General features: G+C 43.9%; 1 protein-coding gene and 1 long non-coding RNA gene across 4 annotated transcripts in view; one reads left to right on the top strand and one right to left on the bottom strand.

Moving 5' to 3' along the window:
* The window catches only part of PLCB1 (phospholipase C beta 1), a 455,075-nt gene that overhangs the window by 385,578 nt on the left and 50,211 nt on the right, over positions 1-19,286 (top strand). For all 3 annotated transcript variants that reach the window (XM_081906043.1, XM_081906045.1, XM_081906044.1), the window contains 5 exons: positions 3,055-3,235; positions 7,658-7,734; positions 7,904-7,981; positions 12,347-12,404; positions 14,359-14,445. In XM_081906043.1, the coding sequence (XP_081762169.1) occupies positions 3,055-3,235; positions 7,658-7,734; positions 7,904-7,981; positions 12,347-12,404; positions 14,359-14,445 (481 nt within the window). The remainder of the gene's footprint in view (positions 1-3,054; positions 3,236-7,657; positions 7,735-7,903; positions 7,982-12,346; positions 12,405-14,358; positions 14,446-19,286) is intronic.
* Positions 16,554-18,881, bottom strand: LOC309367349. The gene is made up of 3 exons (XR_014167069.1): positions 18,776-18,881; positions 18,168-18,742; positions 16,554-17,111 (listed from the first exon to the last, which is right to left on the bottom strand). It is a non-coding gene; the product is annotated as an uncharacterized lncRNA (long non-coding RNA).

Below are 19,286 nucleotides of genomic sequence, written 5' to 3'. Positions count from 1 at the left end.
GCACTCACAAAGGACATTCACCGCCTTCACTGGTTCTGATTTAAAAGAGAGGTAGAGCTGGGTGTCATCTGCATACTGATGAACACCCAGCCCCAACCCCCTGATGATCTCTCCCAGCGGCTTCATACAGATATTAAAAAGCATGGGGGAGAGGATGGAACCCTGAGGCACCCCACAAGTGAGAGCCCAATCATCCCCCAACACCCCTTTCTGGACACGGCCCAGGAGAAAGGAGCAGAATCACTGTATAACAGTGCCCCCAGCTCCCAGCCCCTCTAGACGGTCCAGAAGGGTGTTATGGTCAATGGTGACAAAGGCTGCTGAGAGATCCAGCAGAACTAGGAAACAGCTCTCACATTTGTTCCTAGCCCACCGGAGATCATCGACCAGCACAACCAAGGCAGTTTCAGTCCCATGGTGAGGCCTGAATCCCGAATGGAAGGGATCCAAATGGTCCACATCCTCCAGGTGTGCTTGGAGTTGTTCACTATGGCCAAATCAGACAGCTCAAGGAACAGGTGTGGCTGGTGCACCAGCTGTATCTGTGCAAATACATTTCTTACCACTGCAGATACCCGGACATCTAGGCTCAGGGCTAAGTCCAGGAACAGTCCCAAATTGCAAACCTGATTCTTCACAGGGAGTGTTATCAGGCCTGATGATGATCTTTCTCGAGCAATAGCTATGGCCTTAAGTAAACCCTCACTTTCAGACTCTATTCCTGTGGTTTCCTAGGCAACTAGCTTAACACCTGGGTAGAGCTGTAAACACCTCTGATTATCTGTCAGGGCGCAGACTGATGTATTTCATTCCTGCTGGCTTGGTTTTTAATTTTTAATTTTTCTTTAAATTGCTCTTGCTGCTTAGCTTGCTTACACAGTTGCTCTGTTTCTTTCACATGCCCCTTTCATTGCTTCCCCTTCTCACCTCACCCTTTAGAGTTGCAGTTCTTTCCCAAGACCCAAAATATCGCACTGCTCCTCGGGGAGTTCGTTGTTCAGATTCCATTTTATGAATAAATGTATTTCTCCCCCTTCTGCTTTTGTGTGCTGTTCTGCTCTCTTCGCCTTCCTTTGAGAGACCTTTGGTTTTTGTGAACTTTGTCCTTTGGTTGCCAATAAATACTTGCACGTCAGGGTGCATGAATTTGGGGTGTGCTAGTTCTGAAAGGAATTGAGCTGGCTGATGGAGGTCTTTCTATGGCTCTTTAAATAATGCAAGCTGCAGCTTCTGAAATCTGATGCATGGAGTCCAAGAGTGTCGTTGGAAGATCAGCAGTTAGATTCAGTGCCGAGAAACGATTGGTGGGTTTGTAACATTGCTTGCTTACCCCCAACTGTTTTCCCCAGTCTTCATTCCATTTTGTCCTAGTGTTGCTCACTGATCTCACCACATGGTTACATTTTTGCCTGGCACTGAGTGTGATTTCTGTTCATATCATTTCACATTCTTTCCTCCTTCTAAAAAAAAACAACAATATTTGATATTGCTGCAAAGAAACCCCTCTGCCAGAGCATCCTAGTGGAAATACGTTAAGTCTGCTTTGGTGCTAACACTTTTCTGGGAATTAAAGAGGGTTTGGGGTGGAGACTTTCAACATGCACACTGTATGCTGAATCTTGTTTGCATGGAAGGAAATAGGTTCTGTAGCAAATAGATAGCAGCTGTACCCTGAGCTGGGACAAACAGAGGAGGAGCAACAGGTGGGTTGGAAGAGTAGAAATCAATTCTTTGATATCCCAAGAGCACACTGCGTTGGATTCATTTCTTTTATTTACTTAATTTTTATCCTGCCCTTCTTCAAAGGAGCTCATGTTAGTCTGCATGCCCCCCTTAAACACACATACCCATTTTATCCTTATAGCATCCCTCCAAAGTAAGAGATAGTGACTACCACCCAGTCATCCAGTGTGCTTCTTGGTTGAGGTGTTTGTTTGAACCAGGACCTTCCTGGTCCTAGTCTCTTAGAGGTTACACCATGCTAGATCCCAACTGATAGCACCTTGGAGCTTCCACTAGGGTCCTTTGAACAAAGATCAGCCTGAGGAGATCCATGCCTGCAGGACAAAACCTATTAGGCAGTGCATGTAATGTTAAACAATGCAGTAAGAACCTGAGGTGTAGCGTGGGTTGCCAGCACCTGGGGCCACACAGAGGTGCGCGGGAGGGAAATGGAGTAAGCATGAGCATTCAACTGCCCAAGACGTCTGTGTCACCCAGGAGATTGCCGCTATGGCAATAAGAGTCCTTCCATTGTTTTGAGAGGTCACTTCCTGGTTCGCATGGAGAAGCCATTTTCAGAGGAGCCCAGCAACGGAACCACGTAGCTGCATTGAGGCAGCACCGGGTGTTGAGATTTTGTGCCCCTAACAAATTTTGCACCCGGGACAACCACCCCTATGCCCCTCCCATGCTACACCACTGGTAAGAACAGCAGATTACCTGGAAGAAAGTCTCTAATGTGAACACCCTAAAGAATGTGAGAGCACAAGAGCCACTGAAAAAACGAGCTCACTGGAAAATAGAACATGTATACTCACTTAGGTGTAATGTGCCAACCTTGTGACATGTCAGGGGGCAAAACGAAAAGCCCCATTGGTAGGAATTGCCACATTATTCATTGCACAGCTTGTGTCAGCAGAGTACTCCTATGAGCTACTAAACCAGTGAAGAAGTAGTAGACAGTGTGATCCCTCACATTTCTGGAACCAAGTGAGGTTTTGACTTAGGTTGAATAGCCATTAACTTAGGATGTCTCAGCTCATTTTCCAGATGGTGAGCCAGCTTGTGCTTGGATGCCCTCAGCGGGTGAGATTTCAAGCGTGTGTGACATTTATAAATAAGTTGACATGGGTCAACATGCATGGGAGTCCTCGCTTCTAAATATGGTTTAGCGGAACCCTGGGCTTATGGTAGCTTAGCCACAAGACCCAGACAACATCTGCACATCCAAGTTGAGATGAATCATGGTCAGGTGGGGGGAAGGGAGGGTATGTGCATTGTACTGTCACAACTTGCATTGAATTTCTTTTGTTGTTCCACATTGCTCTGCAGAGGTGAAGCTGGAAGCCCAGATCACAGTTCTTCGACTATTGAACAAGAGTTGACCACCCTTGATTCAGAAATGTCCCAGAAGTTAATAGAGCTTAAGGAAAAGCAACAGCAGCAGCTGCTTAATCTTCGGCAAGAACAGTATTATAGTGAAAAGTACCAGAAGCAAGCACATATTAAATTGGTATGTACCTTGCTTCCACCCTTTATCTGAAGCTCTTTGATGTCAAGGTTGCATGGCGAACTAGCTATGTTTGGGGCCACTTGAAATGTGTCTGTGTGGAGGTGTGCTCACTTTCTGTGCTTCTGATCACCATCCCTCTAGCATTACAAATTTGTGAAATAAAATACAATATAAGGATTCACTTTGGCCACCTCATGAGAAGAGACGACTCGCTGGAAAATACCCTGATGTTGGGAAAGATTGGGGGAAGAAGGAGAAGGGGACGACAGAGGATGAGATGGTTGGACAATGTTCTTGAAGCTACTAACATGAGTTTGACCAAACTGCGGGAGGCAGTGGAAGACAGGAGTGCCTGGCGTGCTCTGGTCCATGGGGTCATGAAGAGTCAGACACGACTAAATGACTAAACAACAAAATAAGGATTCACAATGGCATGGGGGGAATTGTGGAAAGAGTGTGTGGAACAATATTGCAAATACAGCTGGATCACTGGCCACTTTAGTTTCGGACTCTTTCCTAATTCTGATTACAATACCGTTACAAGGCCACATCTTGCAAAGCTTTCTAATTTGCTCCACACTAACTACAAACATTGGGCCATAATTGATTGGTTTGTCATTTGTGCTGCTTTGGGGGGGGGAGCATCTTTCACTGTATGACTTTGAAGCTGAAACCAACATCCTCTGCCTAATTAAATAACAGAAATCATTCCAGAATAAGCAGTTAGATTAGTGTGGCCCACAGAACTGGAAACGAGAGCTTGGATGTCACTAAAAATGGCTTCCAACTAGTTATTGCTTGTGCCAAATAGCCTTCTGTGAAACTATGTGTGCTCTGAACGGATGCCAGAGCACAAGCTATAAACAGCAAAGTGATATTATGCATATATTGTCCCAAAGGAGCTTTTGTTTTTACAGCTGCAAATCTACTGCTGGTGGGGTCAGGCTCCCCGTGTAGGGCAGCCCTCTGGGCTGAAACAGGAATCCAATCAGATGGTAATAGATTCTTTGGAACGCTAAAAGAGAAGAAGGCAGTTGAATGCTAGTATTATATAGTTCCATTCTGCCCCCGGCATGTGGACGCTGTCAGAGGTACTTAACCATGCTCTTTACACACTTGGTTACTTTGTTGTACGAAAGATCAAAAGTTACCAAAGTATTCCATCTGTGTACCACAGTCAAGCAAAGTTGTTTACAACTGTCAAGCAAAGTTGTTTACCTGGGAGCTGGTATGATTGTGCAGCAGCTCATAAGAATGGGTTTGAAGCCAAATCCTTTTGGCACAGCGGCCCCTACAGGCATCCCTGCTACGGGCAGGGCATTTGTCTGGTTCTGGCAGGAAGGGCATTTCTCATAGCCTACTTTGGGTCAATGGAAAACCTTTGTTGCCCTCCCTTACTGTTCCCCCACCAAAAAATGATCTAGCAGGATGCATTCCTGGCCACTGCTATGTAACTTCCCAGATATTATATATCACTACTGCAAGGAGTAATGACAAACCTAGACAGCATCTTAAAAAGCAGAGACAACACCTTGCCAACAAAGGTCCATATAGTTACAGCAATGGTTTTCCCAGTAGTGATGTATGGAAGTGAGAGCTGGACCATAAAGAAGGCTGATCACCAAATAATTGATGCTTTTGAATTATGGTGCTGGAGGAGACTCTTGAGAGTCCCATGGACTGCAAGAAGATCAAACCGCTCCATTCTGAAGGAAATCAGCCCTGAGTGCTCACTGGAAGGACAGATCGTGAAGCTGAGGCTCCAATACTTTGGCCACCTCATGAGAAGAGAAGTCTCCCTGGAAAAGACCCTGATGTTGGGAAATATTGTGGGCACAAGGAGAAGGGGACGACAGAGGATGAGATGCTTGGACAGTGTTTTTGAAGCTACCAGCATGAGTTTGACCAAACTGCGGGAAGCAGTGGAAGATAGGAGTGCCTGGCAGGCTCTGGTCCATGGGGTCATGAAGAGTTGGACACGACTAAACAACAACAACTGCAAGGAGTCAGCCTACAGATAATGTTGACCTGTCTACCAGATTTGGGTGGATCATTTTGTTTGGATAGAAGTCTAGTTTTTTTGATGACCAGCTGTGTTTGAGGTCATCCTTTGGCCCACTGGCCTTCCTGGCATGAATGCTGGGGTCCAAAATGAGTCCGGAAGGGCTTTTCTATGGCCAGCCTACCTTCCTTGCAAAGACAGGGCCTTTCATTCTGCCCCACCACTTTGTCCTACTTGGCAGAGGTCGGTGGCTAATGGAGGACGTTACCCATGCTAGGAAAAGCCATTGCCAGAGAAAGCCTTGGAGGTTGCATTCCTAGCCTGGCATATCAGAAGTAAAGTTGGCCATCAGTGTAGCAATTTTATCCATTACTTTTGAGGAGACTTCAATGGGTTAAAGCTGAAACGTGATGTGTATTTTCCACATGAGAAAACAAATGATTTCAGCTTGGGAATTGGCAGAATGAAAATAACAAGACGCTTCAGTGTTCATTTTGTAAGGAAATAGAAAAGAAACCCAATCCAATGCAGAACAACCACACATTTACAATATTCCTAGAACTTAATGCTGACTTATTTGTTTACTGTTTGTGCACTGTCATGCACTTGCATAGCCATCGATGGCAGCTTCGTTCCATACAAATTTGGCAAATTTTGAGGGCAATGTGATACCTGTGTCTATTCCTATATCTAATGTTTTGTTGACAGAGATTTGATTTGTCTTGCATCTCATCAGCAGATGGTCTTTTATATAGAACACATGGGAATTTGTTGCTCTTTCAGTGTGATTTGTTGTCTTATCAGGGGACAGGGGAGTGTTTTAATGATTCTGAGAATTACAAATGATGCTACATTCGCAATGCATTCAAATTCATTCAGCACAGCAATGTAGAACTCTATTTTGGTACCCAGGCTTGTTAGTTAATCGTGTCTGTGTGTGTGTGTGTGTGTGTGTGTGTGTGTGTGTGTGTGTGTGAACTTTTGAAGTGGTTGGTAATCATTATCAGAAAGGAGGCCGTCAAAATAGCACACAAGGCATCTGCCAAATTGTGCACATTGGTGGAAGAGGTTTGAAAGCTCAGCACAAGTCAAATGGACATTACTGGATTCTTTTAGTGAGGGTCTTCCATGTCATTCAGAGGTTGTGTGTTTATGCTTTACATATGGAAGATCCCAGCTTCAAGACCCAAGACCTCCAATTAGCAGAATTTCAGGTAGTGACACTGGAAAGTCTTAGGCCCTAGAGGACTCTGGCAGTCAGAGGGCACAGTCCTGGCCTGCGTAGACCCATGACACTGTCCCAGTATAAATCAGCTTCATAGGTTCACATAGAACTTCTCCTTGTATGGTACAAGTTATTTCTGCTCCTTAAACATGGCAGGGTTGTGACATAGCAAAGAATGTTCCCATGTGGCTCTCCTTCTTCTGCATGTTTTGCATTTTACTGGAGCAGTGGTTTTCAACCAATGTGCCATGGCACTCTGGGGTGCAATGAGTGATGATCAGGGGTGCCATGGGCAACACTGGCCTCTGTCTCTCTTTCCTTCCCTCCCTCCTCTGATGCCCTCTTGTGTCTCTGCCTCCCAAAGGCTTGCAACCCTACTGTTTGTTTCAGTAGGGTTCAGACAGGAGTCTTTCTCAACGCCACCCAGAGATGACAGGGAATGAATATGCATGTCCTCTGCCATCAAGTAATAGCAACAGCAAAACCCGTCTCTTCCTGTGTTGTGCAGATCAACAAAAGCAATACTCCTGGCAAACTGGGAATATCCCCTCGCTCCCCCAAGTTTAGGATATTCCACCATTCTTCAGCAGAGTTTCGTTTTCTTTGAGAAAAATAAGTGGCTAACGTAACTGCAAACTAAGCTTTAATAATACTGTAACAAAATAGCATAATGACAGAAACTAGGCAAGAAGCAAGAAGCAGCAGTTGGACTGGCATTCTTAATTGAACATAACGGAACACATTGAAGGGAGAGGCTGATTCCAGGGCAAAACACACAAGCCCCGCCCACCAGATACCAAGCTCCATTACTGTGCACTTTAGGCCCCAATGTTTTTCTTACATTCTGAGGGTTGGAGGCTGGGATAAGTTAACAACTTAAGCCGTCCAAATACAGTGGTATTTCAGGTTAAGAACTTAATTCATTCTGGAGGTCCATTCTTAACCTGAAACTGTTCTTAAGCTGAGGTACCACTTTAGCTAATGGGGCCTCCCACTGCCACCACGCTGCCAGAGCACGATTTCTGTTCTCATCCTGAAGCAAAGTTCTTAACCCAAGGTACTATTTCTGGGTTAGCGGAGTCTGTAACCTGAAGCATCTGTAATCTGAAGCATCTGTAACCCAAGGTACCACTGTATTCAACAATCAAATGTGGTTCATGCAGTTTTATAACACACCTGTTTCCCCCTCTTTCAGCTCATTCAGAAGCTGACAGACGTAGCAGAGGAATGCCAGAACAGTCAGTTGAAGAAACTGAAAGAGATTTGTGAAAGGTAAGGCATGCTGTAAGTAAACGAAACCTTTTATTTAAAGTTGCAATCCTAAAGCACTACAGAGCAAGCCCCACTGAAGACAGAGGGGCCCAAGTAAATATGCATATTCTTGCTTTCTCAGACTTAACTTTGCCTTAAAAAGAGAAAAAGGGTTTTCTTTTTGTTGCAGGGAAAAGAAGGAGTTGAAGAAAAAGATGGACAAAAAGAGGCAAGAAAAAATCACAAAGGATAAAAGTCAAGTGGATGAGTAAGTGTGGCCTTCAACTATTAATCATTAAGGGAGTCCCCTTTCCAGGGGCATTTGACAATATACTGTACATAAGCTATGAGTCTGTTCACACAAAGCATGCTGTGAACACAGATGGACTGTTGTCAGTAATGGGAATTTAGTAATGGATTTATTTCTGCTTTTGGCATCCCACATCCCTTTGGCCCAAGGTTGGTAACATTTTAGAAATCCAACTCTGTAAAACACATGCACACATGCGCATACGCACGCACACAGAGTGACATGACATTTGAAGTCCATCCTCTTTAACCATGATCATAATAGGCCAACCTAAACCAAGTCCCAAATCCAGCTGAAGTTGGCAGTGACTAAATTGCACTAAAAACAATGGAACCACCTTATTGCAGTGAACTGAAGTGCCATTGCTTTTCAGTTGCAACTGAATTTAACTAGATCCAAACTAAAGAGTGCTTTCAAGAAATATCTGCATTTTGACAGGCATTGAAAATAAGTTCCATAGTGGCTCTTGAAGCAACGGAAAATGTTAAAAGAGTTTGGGGAAGGGGTCAGTTAACAGGTTAAGCCCATCTCTTCTCTTACAAAACGATGCTGCATTGGTTTTTATAATATCTCTCCTACCTAATTATCTCACTGGCATGTTTAACTGGGATAAGATGGATCCCTACAGAGAGAATCCAATAAAAATGATGAGCAGATGCCCAGACCCACCTTTTTGTGACCTTCCTACAAAAACAAAAAGTTATTTAAAAGCAAAACACAATCAGATGACTACAATTCAACATAAAACCAACAAAACAACGGAAAAGCAAAAGCACAGCAGTCAGAACAAAACCAAGGAAAACAGTATTCAAAAACAGTATACAGTCCTGACTCAAAGGTTTATTTGAATCAGGATTGTTTTAACCCAGATATATGCAAACTCAGCCCTCCAGATGTTTTGGGATGACAGTTCCCATCATCCCTGACCACTGGTCCTGTTAGCTAGCTAACCCCCATCATCCCTAGCTAACAGGACCAGTGGTCAGGGATGATGGGAACTGTCGTCCCAAAACATCTGGAAGGCCGAGTTTGCCTATGCCTGTTTCCTAAAAGAGAATGGTGGAAGGGTGCCAGCTGAACATTCTTGAGGAAAGATCTCCAGATCATTTGAGCCATTACTTCCCATTCTGGAAGAGACCCACAAATTGCTTCATCCCACAGATGAGCTACCAACATATGAATGCTCAGTGGCACTTAAGACTGCATAAAAATCCAAAACCAAAATCCAAGTGTCAGTTTCATCTATCAATCTCTATGTGGATATAAAAGGACTAAAAATGAAATGGAAAATCACTTTAAACAAAAGAAAGAAACAAGAAGGTATAACACAAAAAAGAGCAATGTATGTCTAATTAAACCTGGCATCCAGAGTCCCGCTGATTTAAATGGGAGATGGATTGCACTCGTAAATATTTTAAGCTGTAACCTTGAAGAAAATAATAACCTGCAGTGACATAGGAGAGTAATGGCATCAACATTTTGGCAAGCGAGGAACAGAAGGCTACAAACATCAAAGAGCTGTTGATGAAGACAGACACGAGGCATTCAGTCTCACGTGAACAGTGCAAAGAATAGCATGTTGGGAATTATTGTGACTAGGCGATAAAAAAAATGACTTTTTGTTCAAGATTAGGTGTGATGTTTTATAGGATTGCTGTGAGCATGTAATTGTTCAAAAAGATTGGAAGGCTTATAAAAGAAGCCTAGCAACATCAATTGGTTCATGACATGGTCTATAGATGCATTCTACAGTGTCACTGCTGAAGCTAAGCAGGGTCTGGTCATGGATGGAATAATTAAACATTTACACGTTTATGCATAAAATTCATTGTTTCAAGATGTCTGCTGGCTGCCATCTTGAACTGGGAAGCTCTAGCAACACTTGACTATCTCTAGCAATGTTGGAAAGGGAGGGTTATTGTTTTGCTATTCTGTTTTACTCTTTTACTTGTTTTTATCCTGTGAACTGCCCTGAGATCTTATGATGAAAGACAGTATATAAATCAAAGAAAGAAAGAAAGAAATTGCAGCTTTAATGGATGAATTCAAACCCACTTTTCTAAGTAACGTATGCACAATTGTGGGGGGTGACTATTGACCTAGTAAAGATGGATTCTGTTAAGACATACAATAATTGAAAGTTCTATGACCTCACATTACCTCTTCTCCTCTGTATTCTTGTGTTATATAAGGTAGTTAGCTATTTGCTTAGTGGAATTGGGCCGGCATGGTTAAATTTCAAGGAAAAGAAATACTGTTGATTAAAATTGCACAGAACAATAAGCTGACTAGTGCCGAGTCGCTGGATATTGTTCAGAAGACTTTCCCATTCACATAATTGCCAAGTATGAGATGTGCAAAACACTTATTCTCAAGTGCAAGGCTATTTCCAATGAAATTTCCAACCTGAACTTTGGTCAGGAGCAGTCCCTATGGGACCTATACGATCCCCAGCATTTTCAATAGGGGGACTGAAAGAGAATGTGGCTATAGCTCACAATGCACAAAACATGAATTTTCTGTACAGTGGTACCTCAGGTTAAGTACTTAATTTGTTCCAAAGGTCCGTTCTTAACCTGAAACTGTTCTTAACCTGAAGCACCACTTTAGCTAATGGGGCATCCTCCTGCCGCCGTGCTGCCAGAGCACGATTTCTGTTCTCATCCTGAAGCAAAGTTCTTAACCTGAAGCACTATTTCTGGGTTAGTGGGGTCTGTAACCTGAAGCGTATGTAACCTGAAGCGTATGTAACCCGAGGTACCACTGTACTCAAATAAAGGACTCTACTGAAAGGTGGGGAAATGTTTATGATGAGTGAAATCACCTGGTCCACTCCAGAAAACTTTGGAACATACTGGAATGAGTACATCCCTCTTTGTCCAAACTCTAGAATCTAGAATGATTGTGCTATTCACTTTGTGCATGGCATAGGCCAAAGGTTGGGAACCTACAGCCTTTTAGAGGTTGCTGGACTTGAGGCTGTTACACAGTAAAGAGCCATCTCCTTGCCTTCTCTGAAAGCATTTAGGCATGTGAGGTGAAGCCTAGTGCAGCCTGGCAACAACCTTTTGCCACTTTAAGCCCTGCCTTGTGGTGTAGTGAGGGAGCAGTGATGACACCTTGCTATGTGTGCTGGGTCTGGGGGTAACCCAGGTAACCCGGTCCAGGTCCGGTTCCGAATCCAAGGGTTCTGTGAGGAGTCAGTCCAATAGGGCCAAGGCAGGACACGAGGCAGGAAACCAGGCAAGGTCAGGCACAGATCACAGGCAGGTTCTGGCAAACAGCAACGTTGGGGCGGGGGTCCAGCAGCCTTTTATCTCTGTCGGGGTAATGGCTGGTCCTGATCCCCCGGTGACTCACCTCCCTGTCTCGCCTGAAGGCAAGCACTCCTCCTGCGAGTACTCAGGTCTCTCCTTCTCTCAGACCTCAGTCTCTGCAGCCTGGGAGATGTCGGTGGGTTACTAGACCCAGAGGCTGCCTCAATCTCTCCTGACCCAGTTGGTAGTAGAGCAGCTGTAAGTGATTGCCCAGTTGAAGGCAACATGGTAATCCCCGCATCTGGAGCCAGAGCAGGCTCAGGCCCCTGACTCGGCCCAGCTGCTGCTTGTTGCAAGGGAACCTGTGCAGACTGGGGCTCTCCAGAATCAGGCCCCAGACTAGGTTCAGATGCCGCCTGGGGCAAAGGATCCGGTGCAGACTGAGACTCCTCTGGCTCCGAGCCCAAGCCCGAGTCCCAGGCCATCAGACTATGTTTGACTTGTGCTGAATCCATCAGAATAGGGCAGGTTCTGTGGTAGAGTGCAGCCTCAATCCTAACTGGGACAGAACTCTGTTCCATCCCTGCAGAAGATAAGGTGGGAGACAGATAATAGGTTCAAGAAGAGTTGCTTGGTGTAAAACAGTGGTGGGGAACCCAACTGTCTCTAGGTGCAGTTATTAGACTCCAGTCTCAGCCACTAAGGTCAAAGGTCAGGGGTGATGGGAGCTATAGTTCAAGAGGGCTATGGGTTTCCCTGTCCATGGTGCTGAAACGTTTCTGAGACACGCCTGCGATTTCTTTCCTCACACATTAAGAACCGATATGACCTTTCTATTCACAAGGTTTGTGTGGTCCACTTGTGGCCTCTGGTCAAACCACTTCTAATGCAGAACATAATGTGTGGCTTCTGGGCTGTCTGGTTTTTATTTTCCCTTATTTAGTTAAAGTAATGTACAAAGAATTTGTGAGAAGGATCTTTGCGGCAGAAGCTAGCAAATTATGCATTTATAATGCCAGTTAAAAATTAATGACATGGAATCAGTAGTTTTTAATCTTGCTCCCAGGGAGAAGACAGAAATGATTCGATCATATATTCAGGAGGTGGTGCAATACATTAAAAGGGTGAGTCTGCTGCATACAAGTTCATCAAAACTTTCTGTATTTGCATATGGCATGAAGATAACATTCCGGTACTTATATTGGTTTACACAGAGTAATAATGCTAGAACAATGAAACCGATGTTTGTCGTTTGAAAAGAGATATCTTGCATTTATGATTCCTTGCAATGCTACATTTTTAGTAAACTTGGTTTGCCATCTTCTGTAGAATTACCAAGAGCCACTTTGAATATTATCTTGCTGTGCAGGAGTCAAGTGTTTCCCCATGACAATATCACATCTGAAATGTGAAGGAATGTTGTAAAGTTTATCAGCTGTGTTTCAGATCTGATGTTGCGGAGGAACAGAAAGTGTGGAGAATTTAAAAAATCCTCTTCCTGCAGGTAAGGTAATGTCTCAAAGCTGTTCTAAGAAATCTGAGCAGAGTCTCCTGCCAGCATTTACAGTACATTGCAAAATGTTGTCACGGGAAATTGAATGTAAGGGCTCATGACGGCAAATGACCTGGTTTGATTCCATGGAGGCAGACACAAGTCAAGTTTGGCACTTCTCATAGTATGTCATGAGCAGGCTGGGAGCATGGCCTGCTGCACCTTGAAATCGCACACCTGGTGCTACCTTCCTCCCTTCCCCGGCTCCCCAATGACCTAGTGACTTTCCCGATGGCAAGGGAGACAGAGGAGGTAGCCAAAGAGCATCCATTTCTGCTGGAAAGAACAGCATGACACTGTTTGCATCAATTTCAGCCGGAGAGAAGATATTTCCAAGAACGGGGGGTCAGTTTCCCAGCTAAAAACTGATGAAAAAGCCATCACTTCCTCACCAAGAATGGTGAAACAGGCAGTCCCAGACCCAGCAGGATGGATGCTTGACTTTGGATCAACATAGGCATGTGGAGGAGCTATAGCTGAGGCTTCACAAGTTGGCCATTACGCATTATAAACACAGGCATGTACCACAGAGCTGATGGCTGCTTTTTGTGAACAAAAGTGCCATTGAGAGGGATCCGCTTTGAGCAGAACAGTAGTGGGTAGCGAGCAGGTGTTTATTCCTTTCTCCACTGCTCCAGATCCTTCCCAGAGACTTGTCCTCCTGTGAGATTCCACGGGTGGGTTTGCCTGTGTTTCAACTCACTGGGGCAAGAGAAGGGGCAGTGGTGACATTACAGGAAGATCAGAAATGACTGTCAGAGATAGAGTTGAATGCTCCCTATCAGATGCTTTCTTGCATCACTCATAAAGCCCTCCCGAAGCTGCTTTTCTTCAGAAAAAGTAGCCTTTCTAGGTTTGTGCTGCAGTTTTAGAGGCTTAGTGAATAAAGCTGTAGCCAGAGTTTCCCTCCCATTCTTGTGAAATGCATGAAGGTTTGAAATTGACTATTGAGTGGCAGATGATCAATAGGTAACAGGGAGAGAGCAACGATGCTAGGGCCAATGAACCGAAATTCCTGTTCAAGTGAGATAGAACATGTGTTTTTAGTTATTAAAAAAAAACAACCCAAAGAAAATGTGTTGATTTGTTGGTATTCCTTTTTATTTCTCATTTCTTTCTTATTTTATTTCTTATTTCTTTCTACTTGTTATTCTTTGCTAAGAAATAAAATTAGTCCTGGCTTCATCCTTAACTGTGCAAAGCTGTCTAATTTTTTGGTGCTGGATGATGGCGTGATTAAATGCTACTATCAACTACCTATAAACTTCAGCTGTTTCTTCTAGCATTCTTAAGTGTGTTTTAAACTGCACATTTCTTGGGGGGGGGGGGAATGTAAGGTTTTAAATTTAATCTCCAAGTATACATAATATATCAGTAAGCATTGTTTTGTTGAAACCAAATCAAATATTCTTCTAAGAATGCTTATGTTATGCTGTTCTATCCTGGACAGAACTACTTCAGTATAGAACTGAAGAATGAAATACACATGTTTGAATGCAATAAATTGTTTGCCTGCTTTATTCCAGCTAGAAGATGCTCAAAGTAAAAGGCAGGAAAGACTTGTGGAGAAGCACAAGGAAATTCGTCAGCAAATACTGGATGAAAAGCCCAAGGTAAGGAGATTTGAGCACCATTTTTTTAAATTTTTTTTGCTTACAGACAATAAGCCTGGTGTCAGGCTGATACTCAACCAGGTCTCTAATTATGAATGCTAATGAAATAAATATCAGAGAAAGATGTGCAATGCTTCATCACATGGAAAGAAAAAATATAGGCAATGTTAAAGCACAAATGAGTGTGCACTTGGGGGGGGGGGAATGGTATCCTACAAAAATACTGTATTTTTGGGTGGCGCTGTGGGTGACCCGGAAACTGCAATTAATCCAGAATGCGGCAGCTAGACTTGTGACTGGGAGTGGCCGCCGGGACCACATAACACCGGTTCTGAGAGATCTGCACTGGCTCCCAGTACGTTTCCGAGCACGATTCAAAGTGTTGGTGCTGACCTTTAAAGCCCTAAACGGCCTCGGTCCTGTATACCTGAAGGAGCGTCTCCACCCCCATCGTTCAGCCCGGACACTGAGATCCAGTGCCGAGGGCCTTCTGGCGGTTCCGTCATTGCGAGAAGTGAGGCTACAGGGAACCAGACAGAGGGCCTTCTCGGTAGTGGCGCCCGCCCTGTGGAACGCCCTCCCATCAGATGTCAAAGAGATAAAGAATTACCTGACATTCAGAAAACATCTTAAGGCAGCCCTGTTCAGGGAAGTTTTTAATATGTAATGCTGTACTGTTTTTAACACTGATTGGGAGCCGCCCAGAGTGGCTGGGGAAACTCAGCCAGATGGGCGGGGTATAAATAATAAATTATTATTATTATTATTATTAAACCACAGAGCCTAGGACTTGCCAATCAGAAGGTCGGTGGTTCGAATCCCCACAACGGGGTGAGCTTCCATTGCTTGGTCCCTGCTCCTGCCAACCTAGCAGTTCGAAAGCACTTCAAAGTGCAAATAGATAAATAGGTACTGCTCCGGCGGGAAGGTAAACGGCATTTCCGTGCGCTGCTCTGGTTCACCAGAAGCGGCTTAAGTCATGCTGGCCACATGACCCGGAAGCTGTACGCCGGCTCCCTTGGCCAATAAAGCAAGATGAGCGCTGCAACCCCAGAGTCGGTCACGACTGGACCTAATGGTCAGGGGTCCCTTTACCCTTTACCTTTAATGCACCATCAAATCTAATGCGCACCTTAATTTTCGTAACGTACTTTGACCAAAAAAAAGAGTGAGCATTGGATTTGAGTAAATACAGTATGTTACTTAATCTTGGTGCATGTCATTCAGTGTAAAGAATATCCTTGACCAGCAGAGGGTGCAATGCACCTGGAATTTTTTTAAGCAATGCAAAATCTCAACTTTTTCTATGCAGGAATAAGGGGTTGGTTTTTGAAGCATGCAGAAATCCTATTATTTTGTTATCTGAGCAAAGTAAAGAGTTTGGCATCCTGCAAAAATCTCTCACAGATATGGAATATAGCCTCAGAGAGCCTTGTGGCTGCAACAGACTGTAGCATGGCTACCCCTCTCGACGCCGGCAATGACATGTTTTGTGCATTGCATCTATTCTCCATCTCAGACACTGTGACGTAACTGTGCATTTGTGTTGTTTTGTTTCTCCCTTCCCCATACACAGGACTGGTTAACAGCATTGTTTTCATTATTTCATGTAGCTTTTTCTGGCAGCTGTTAACTTGCAGGAAATTAATTCATGGCATTTTACGTTATGATTTTTGAAGAGTAAATCAATAAACAGCTTTTTAAAAGGTTTTTTATATAGTCTCCTCACATGTTAAAATAGGTGCCAACTTTTGACTGGTTCGTTTGACACAGGGAAATTATAAAGGTAAAGGTACCCCTGACCATTAGGTCCAGTCACAGATGACTCTGGGGTTGCGGCGCTCATCTCACTTTATAGTCCAAGGTAGCCGGTGTTTGTCTGCAGACAGCTTCCGGGTCATGTCGCCAGCATGACTAAGCTACTTCTGGCAAACCAGAGCAGTGCAAGGAAATGCCGTTTACCTTCCCGCCGGAGGGGTACCTATTTATCTACTTGCACTTGACATGCTTTCAAACTGCTAGGTTGGCAGGAGCAGGGATCAAGCAACGGAAGCTCACCCTGTCGCGAGGATTCAAACCACTGACCTTCTGATTGGCAAGCCCTAGGCTCTGTGGTTTAGACCACAGCGCCACCCACAGTGGGAAATTATAGGCACCTGTTATTTCATGGCGCTTCTGATGAGCAGAATATAATTTTAAGTGGTAGATCAAAAACAGTTTTTGCTTGTTATTTCTAATGGCACATTAATCCAGTTGCTCCAATTCCATGGAGGATATTGTTCTGGTTCACACATCCTGCTAAGTCAAACTCTTTTATCTGTAGGCTGCCTGGAATCCCTGTCAGGGGGTATTAATAAACAAACAAACAGCTTGCCACAAATGTGTGGGTTCCTGGAGAAGGGATGGTGGCAACAATGGTTTTCTCCTGGTCCTCCTGTGGTGCTACTGTGAACAAAGCCATGATCTGAATTATCAAGTTGTCTAGACCAGGATTTGTGTTTTGTCTTGCTTTAGATGAGGGATAGAGAAGAAACTTGATCCAGTTCTCATCTGAAGCCAAATCTTTCACTTTTTTTGCCATTTGAAACAATGCGAGAGCCAAAGTACAGCGAGCCTTTGAAATTCGCACTCATCTGAATTTTGCTATGCAGCCCTCCCACCGATCTCTGTTTACAAAAAATGCATATGTTGGGGGGAGTGTGCATAAAGATGAATGCGTTCGTGAAGATAGCATTACATTATGAGCAGATGCTTGCAAAGATGTACACATTAGTCAAAACCACGGGCAAAAATGAGTTCATTAAGAGAAATTCACACTAAATTGCTGAAGAATTTTTCGTGAAGATTTTTTAAAAGCACACACACACACACAATTTCTGTGGAGTAATGTGGAGAACTAAATTTAAAATGGCAGAAATGAGAAACTGAGAGAACTGAAATTGACAAATCTTTCCATCCTTCCTCCAGAAAAACCATGAGCAGTAACCAGTCCTTTTTTTCTGGGGGGACACAGGGGGCCACATACCCCTAAACAATTTGTGAATCTTTGTACTTTTGTACATTTACTGTATTTATTTTTTTCTGATTTGAACTATAAAATTGTGATTTTCTTGAGTCAAAATGAGAGTACCCCTAAACATTTTTTTAAGAAAAAAAGCACTGGCAGTAAGTAAGGTACTGCAGCAGCAAGACCACAGTGGTCACAATCCCCTCTTTGGGAACCCACACTCCTGTGTGTTCACCCTAAGCCATGCTTTGGCATACCCAACTAGTCCACGACCATTTTGCAAATGCAGACAATTATCTTGAACCCAGTTTTAGGTTTATTTTCTATCAGTGGGGGGGGGGGAATACCAGCAGGAACTGCATGTACAAACTCTTGTGCAAGTCTGCTGGTGGTTTAAAATTGGGACCACCTAGCCTATGAAAAGCAGTGGACAACAACTGGGTTGGACAAACATTCTGAACTGAGTTCAAGGTACCCAGAAAACTATGTGGAGGTTTTGTGGATTTCCAAGACTGTGGGGCAGACAAGTAGGCAGCAGAAATAAAACAACAGGTTTTGCCCATCTCTCAGCTAGATGTTTAACCAAAGTACTTGATGTTACGTTTTGCAAGGTGTTTTGTCCTGAGAGATGGATTTATATAATAGAATCATAGGTTCCCAATTACTGTTGTTGTGAATTTAATGGATGTATTTAGACATTAAATCCTCTACTTACTGTTTGTGCCTTAGCAAAGTCACAGCAGACATCAATTTTTGCAACTAAGCATCTTGGCATCACGTGACGAAATGTACGTTATCCAGCACCCATTCAGTACATGTTACACGGGTTCCTTAAGAAAGACATGTCAGGGTGCAGTACAACTTTAGGAAACCTTCCTACACAGGGTTATTTACGTAGGCAATCTTCATGTCTAATCGTTCTCTGCAAAGCTCTGTGTATGAGATGTGAGAAGAATAAAACAATGGAAACAATGGAATGGGTAGATGGTAACCTACATTATTTATTTGGCTCTTGTTTGTTTCAGTTCCAAATGGCATGCATTTCAGTAATGCAATATGAAATGTCAGCACTTAAATTTCATGCATTTATTAGGTTGCAATCCAAACTCCTGACTGGCCAGGTTGCAAGGGAGGTCCACCAATGCAGAAGACCTCAACACACCTGCAGAACCCCGCCCCCCCAATATAGAGTGTTGCAAAGCTGGCAAAGAAACCACTGGATCCTGGGCCATCCCTGCTGCCACCCCATGGTGGCAACAGACCCTACCCAGGCTTCTTTGCTACACCAGCCTGGGAGCTTCTTTGCTTCTTTGCTACACCAACCTGGGAGCTGCTGTAGTGAAACTGCAATTTTAACTCCTCCCCATCCCTTCCATCCTGGCCAGTGCAAGCAGCACAGCTGTGATTGAGGTAGGGACACTCTTTTAGGAGTGAATTAATTTATAATGAATGGTTTTAGAGTGTTGTTTGTGTTACGATAATGAAGCAATGCAGCTGCAAAGTCCTAGCTTGAAGTGTAAACATGATGGGAATGTTGGGACTGCTGTGGGAACAGAGGGGCAGTCATTTCACAGTGCGCAACACCGGAATTACCTCACAGGGTAATATGAGCTGTACAGGATGTACAGGGAGTGTTTGTTACAACACTGCTGGAATTTGGAGAGAGCAGTCACGTTTTCTGTAACGCTGCAAAGACAGAAATAAAAGCATGTAAATATGTTTCTGTCTATCTCTTTCCCCTGCCTGGGGGAGGCAGGAAAGAGGGGTGTGTTCTTCTCACGTTTAAGAAGAATCGCCGATCGAGACCTTGCCTGCGTCTGCTGGGGAATGCAGC

Source organism: Podarcis melisellensis (genome assembly GCF_964234715.1).
Source record: "Podarcis melisellensis genome assembly, chromosome: 3".
Classification (NCBI taxonomy): domain Eukaryota; kingdom Metazoa; phylum Chordata; class Lepidosauria; order Squamata; family Lacertidae; genus Podarcis; species Podarcis melisellensis.
Note: the sequence above shows the minus strand (reverse complement) of the source record. Positions and strands in the feature narration are given on the sequence as shown.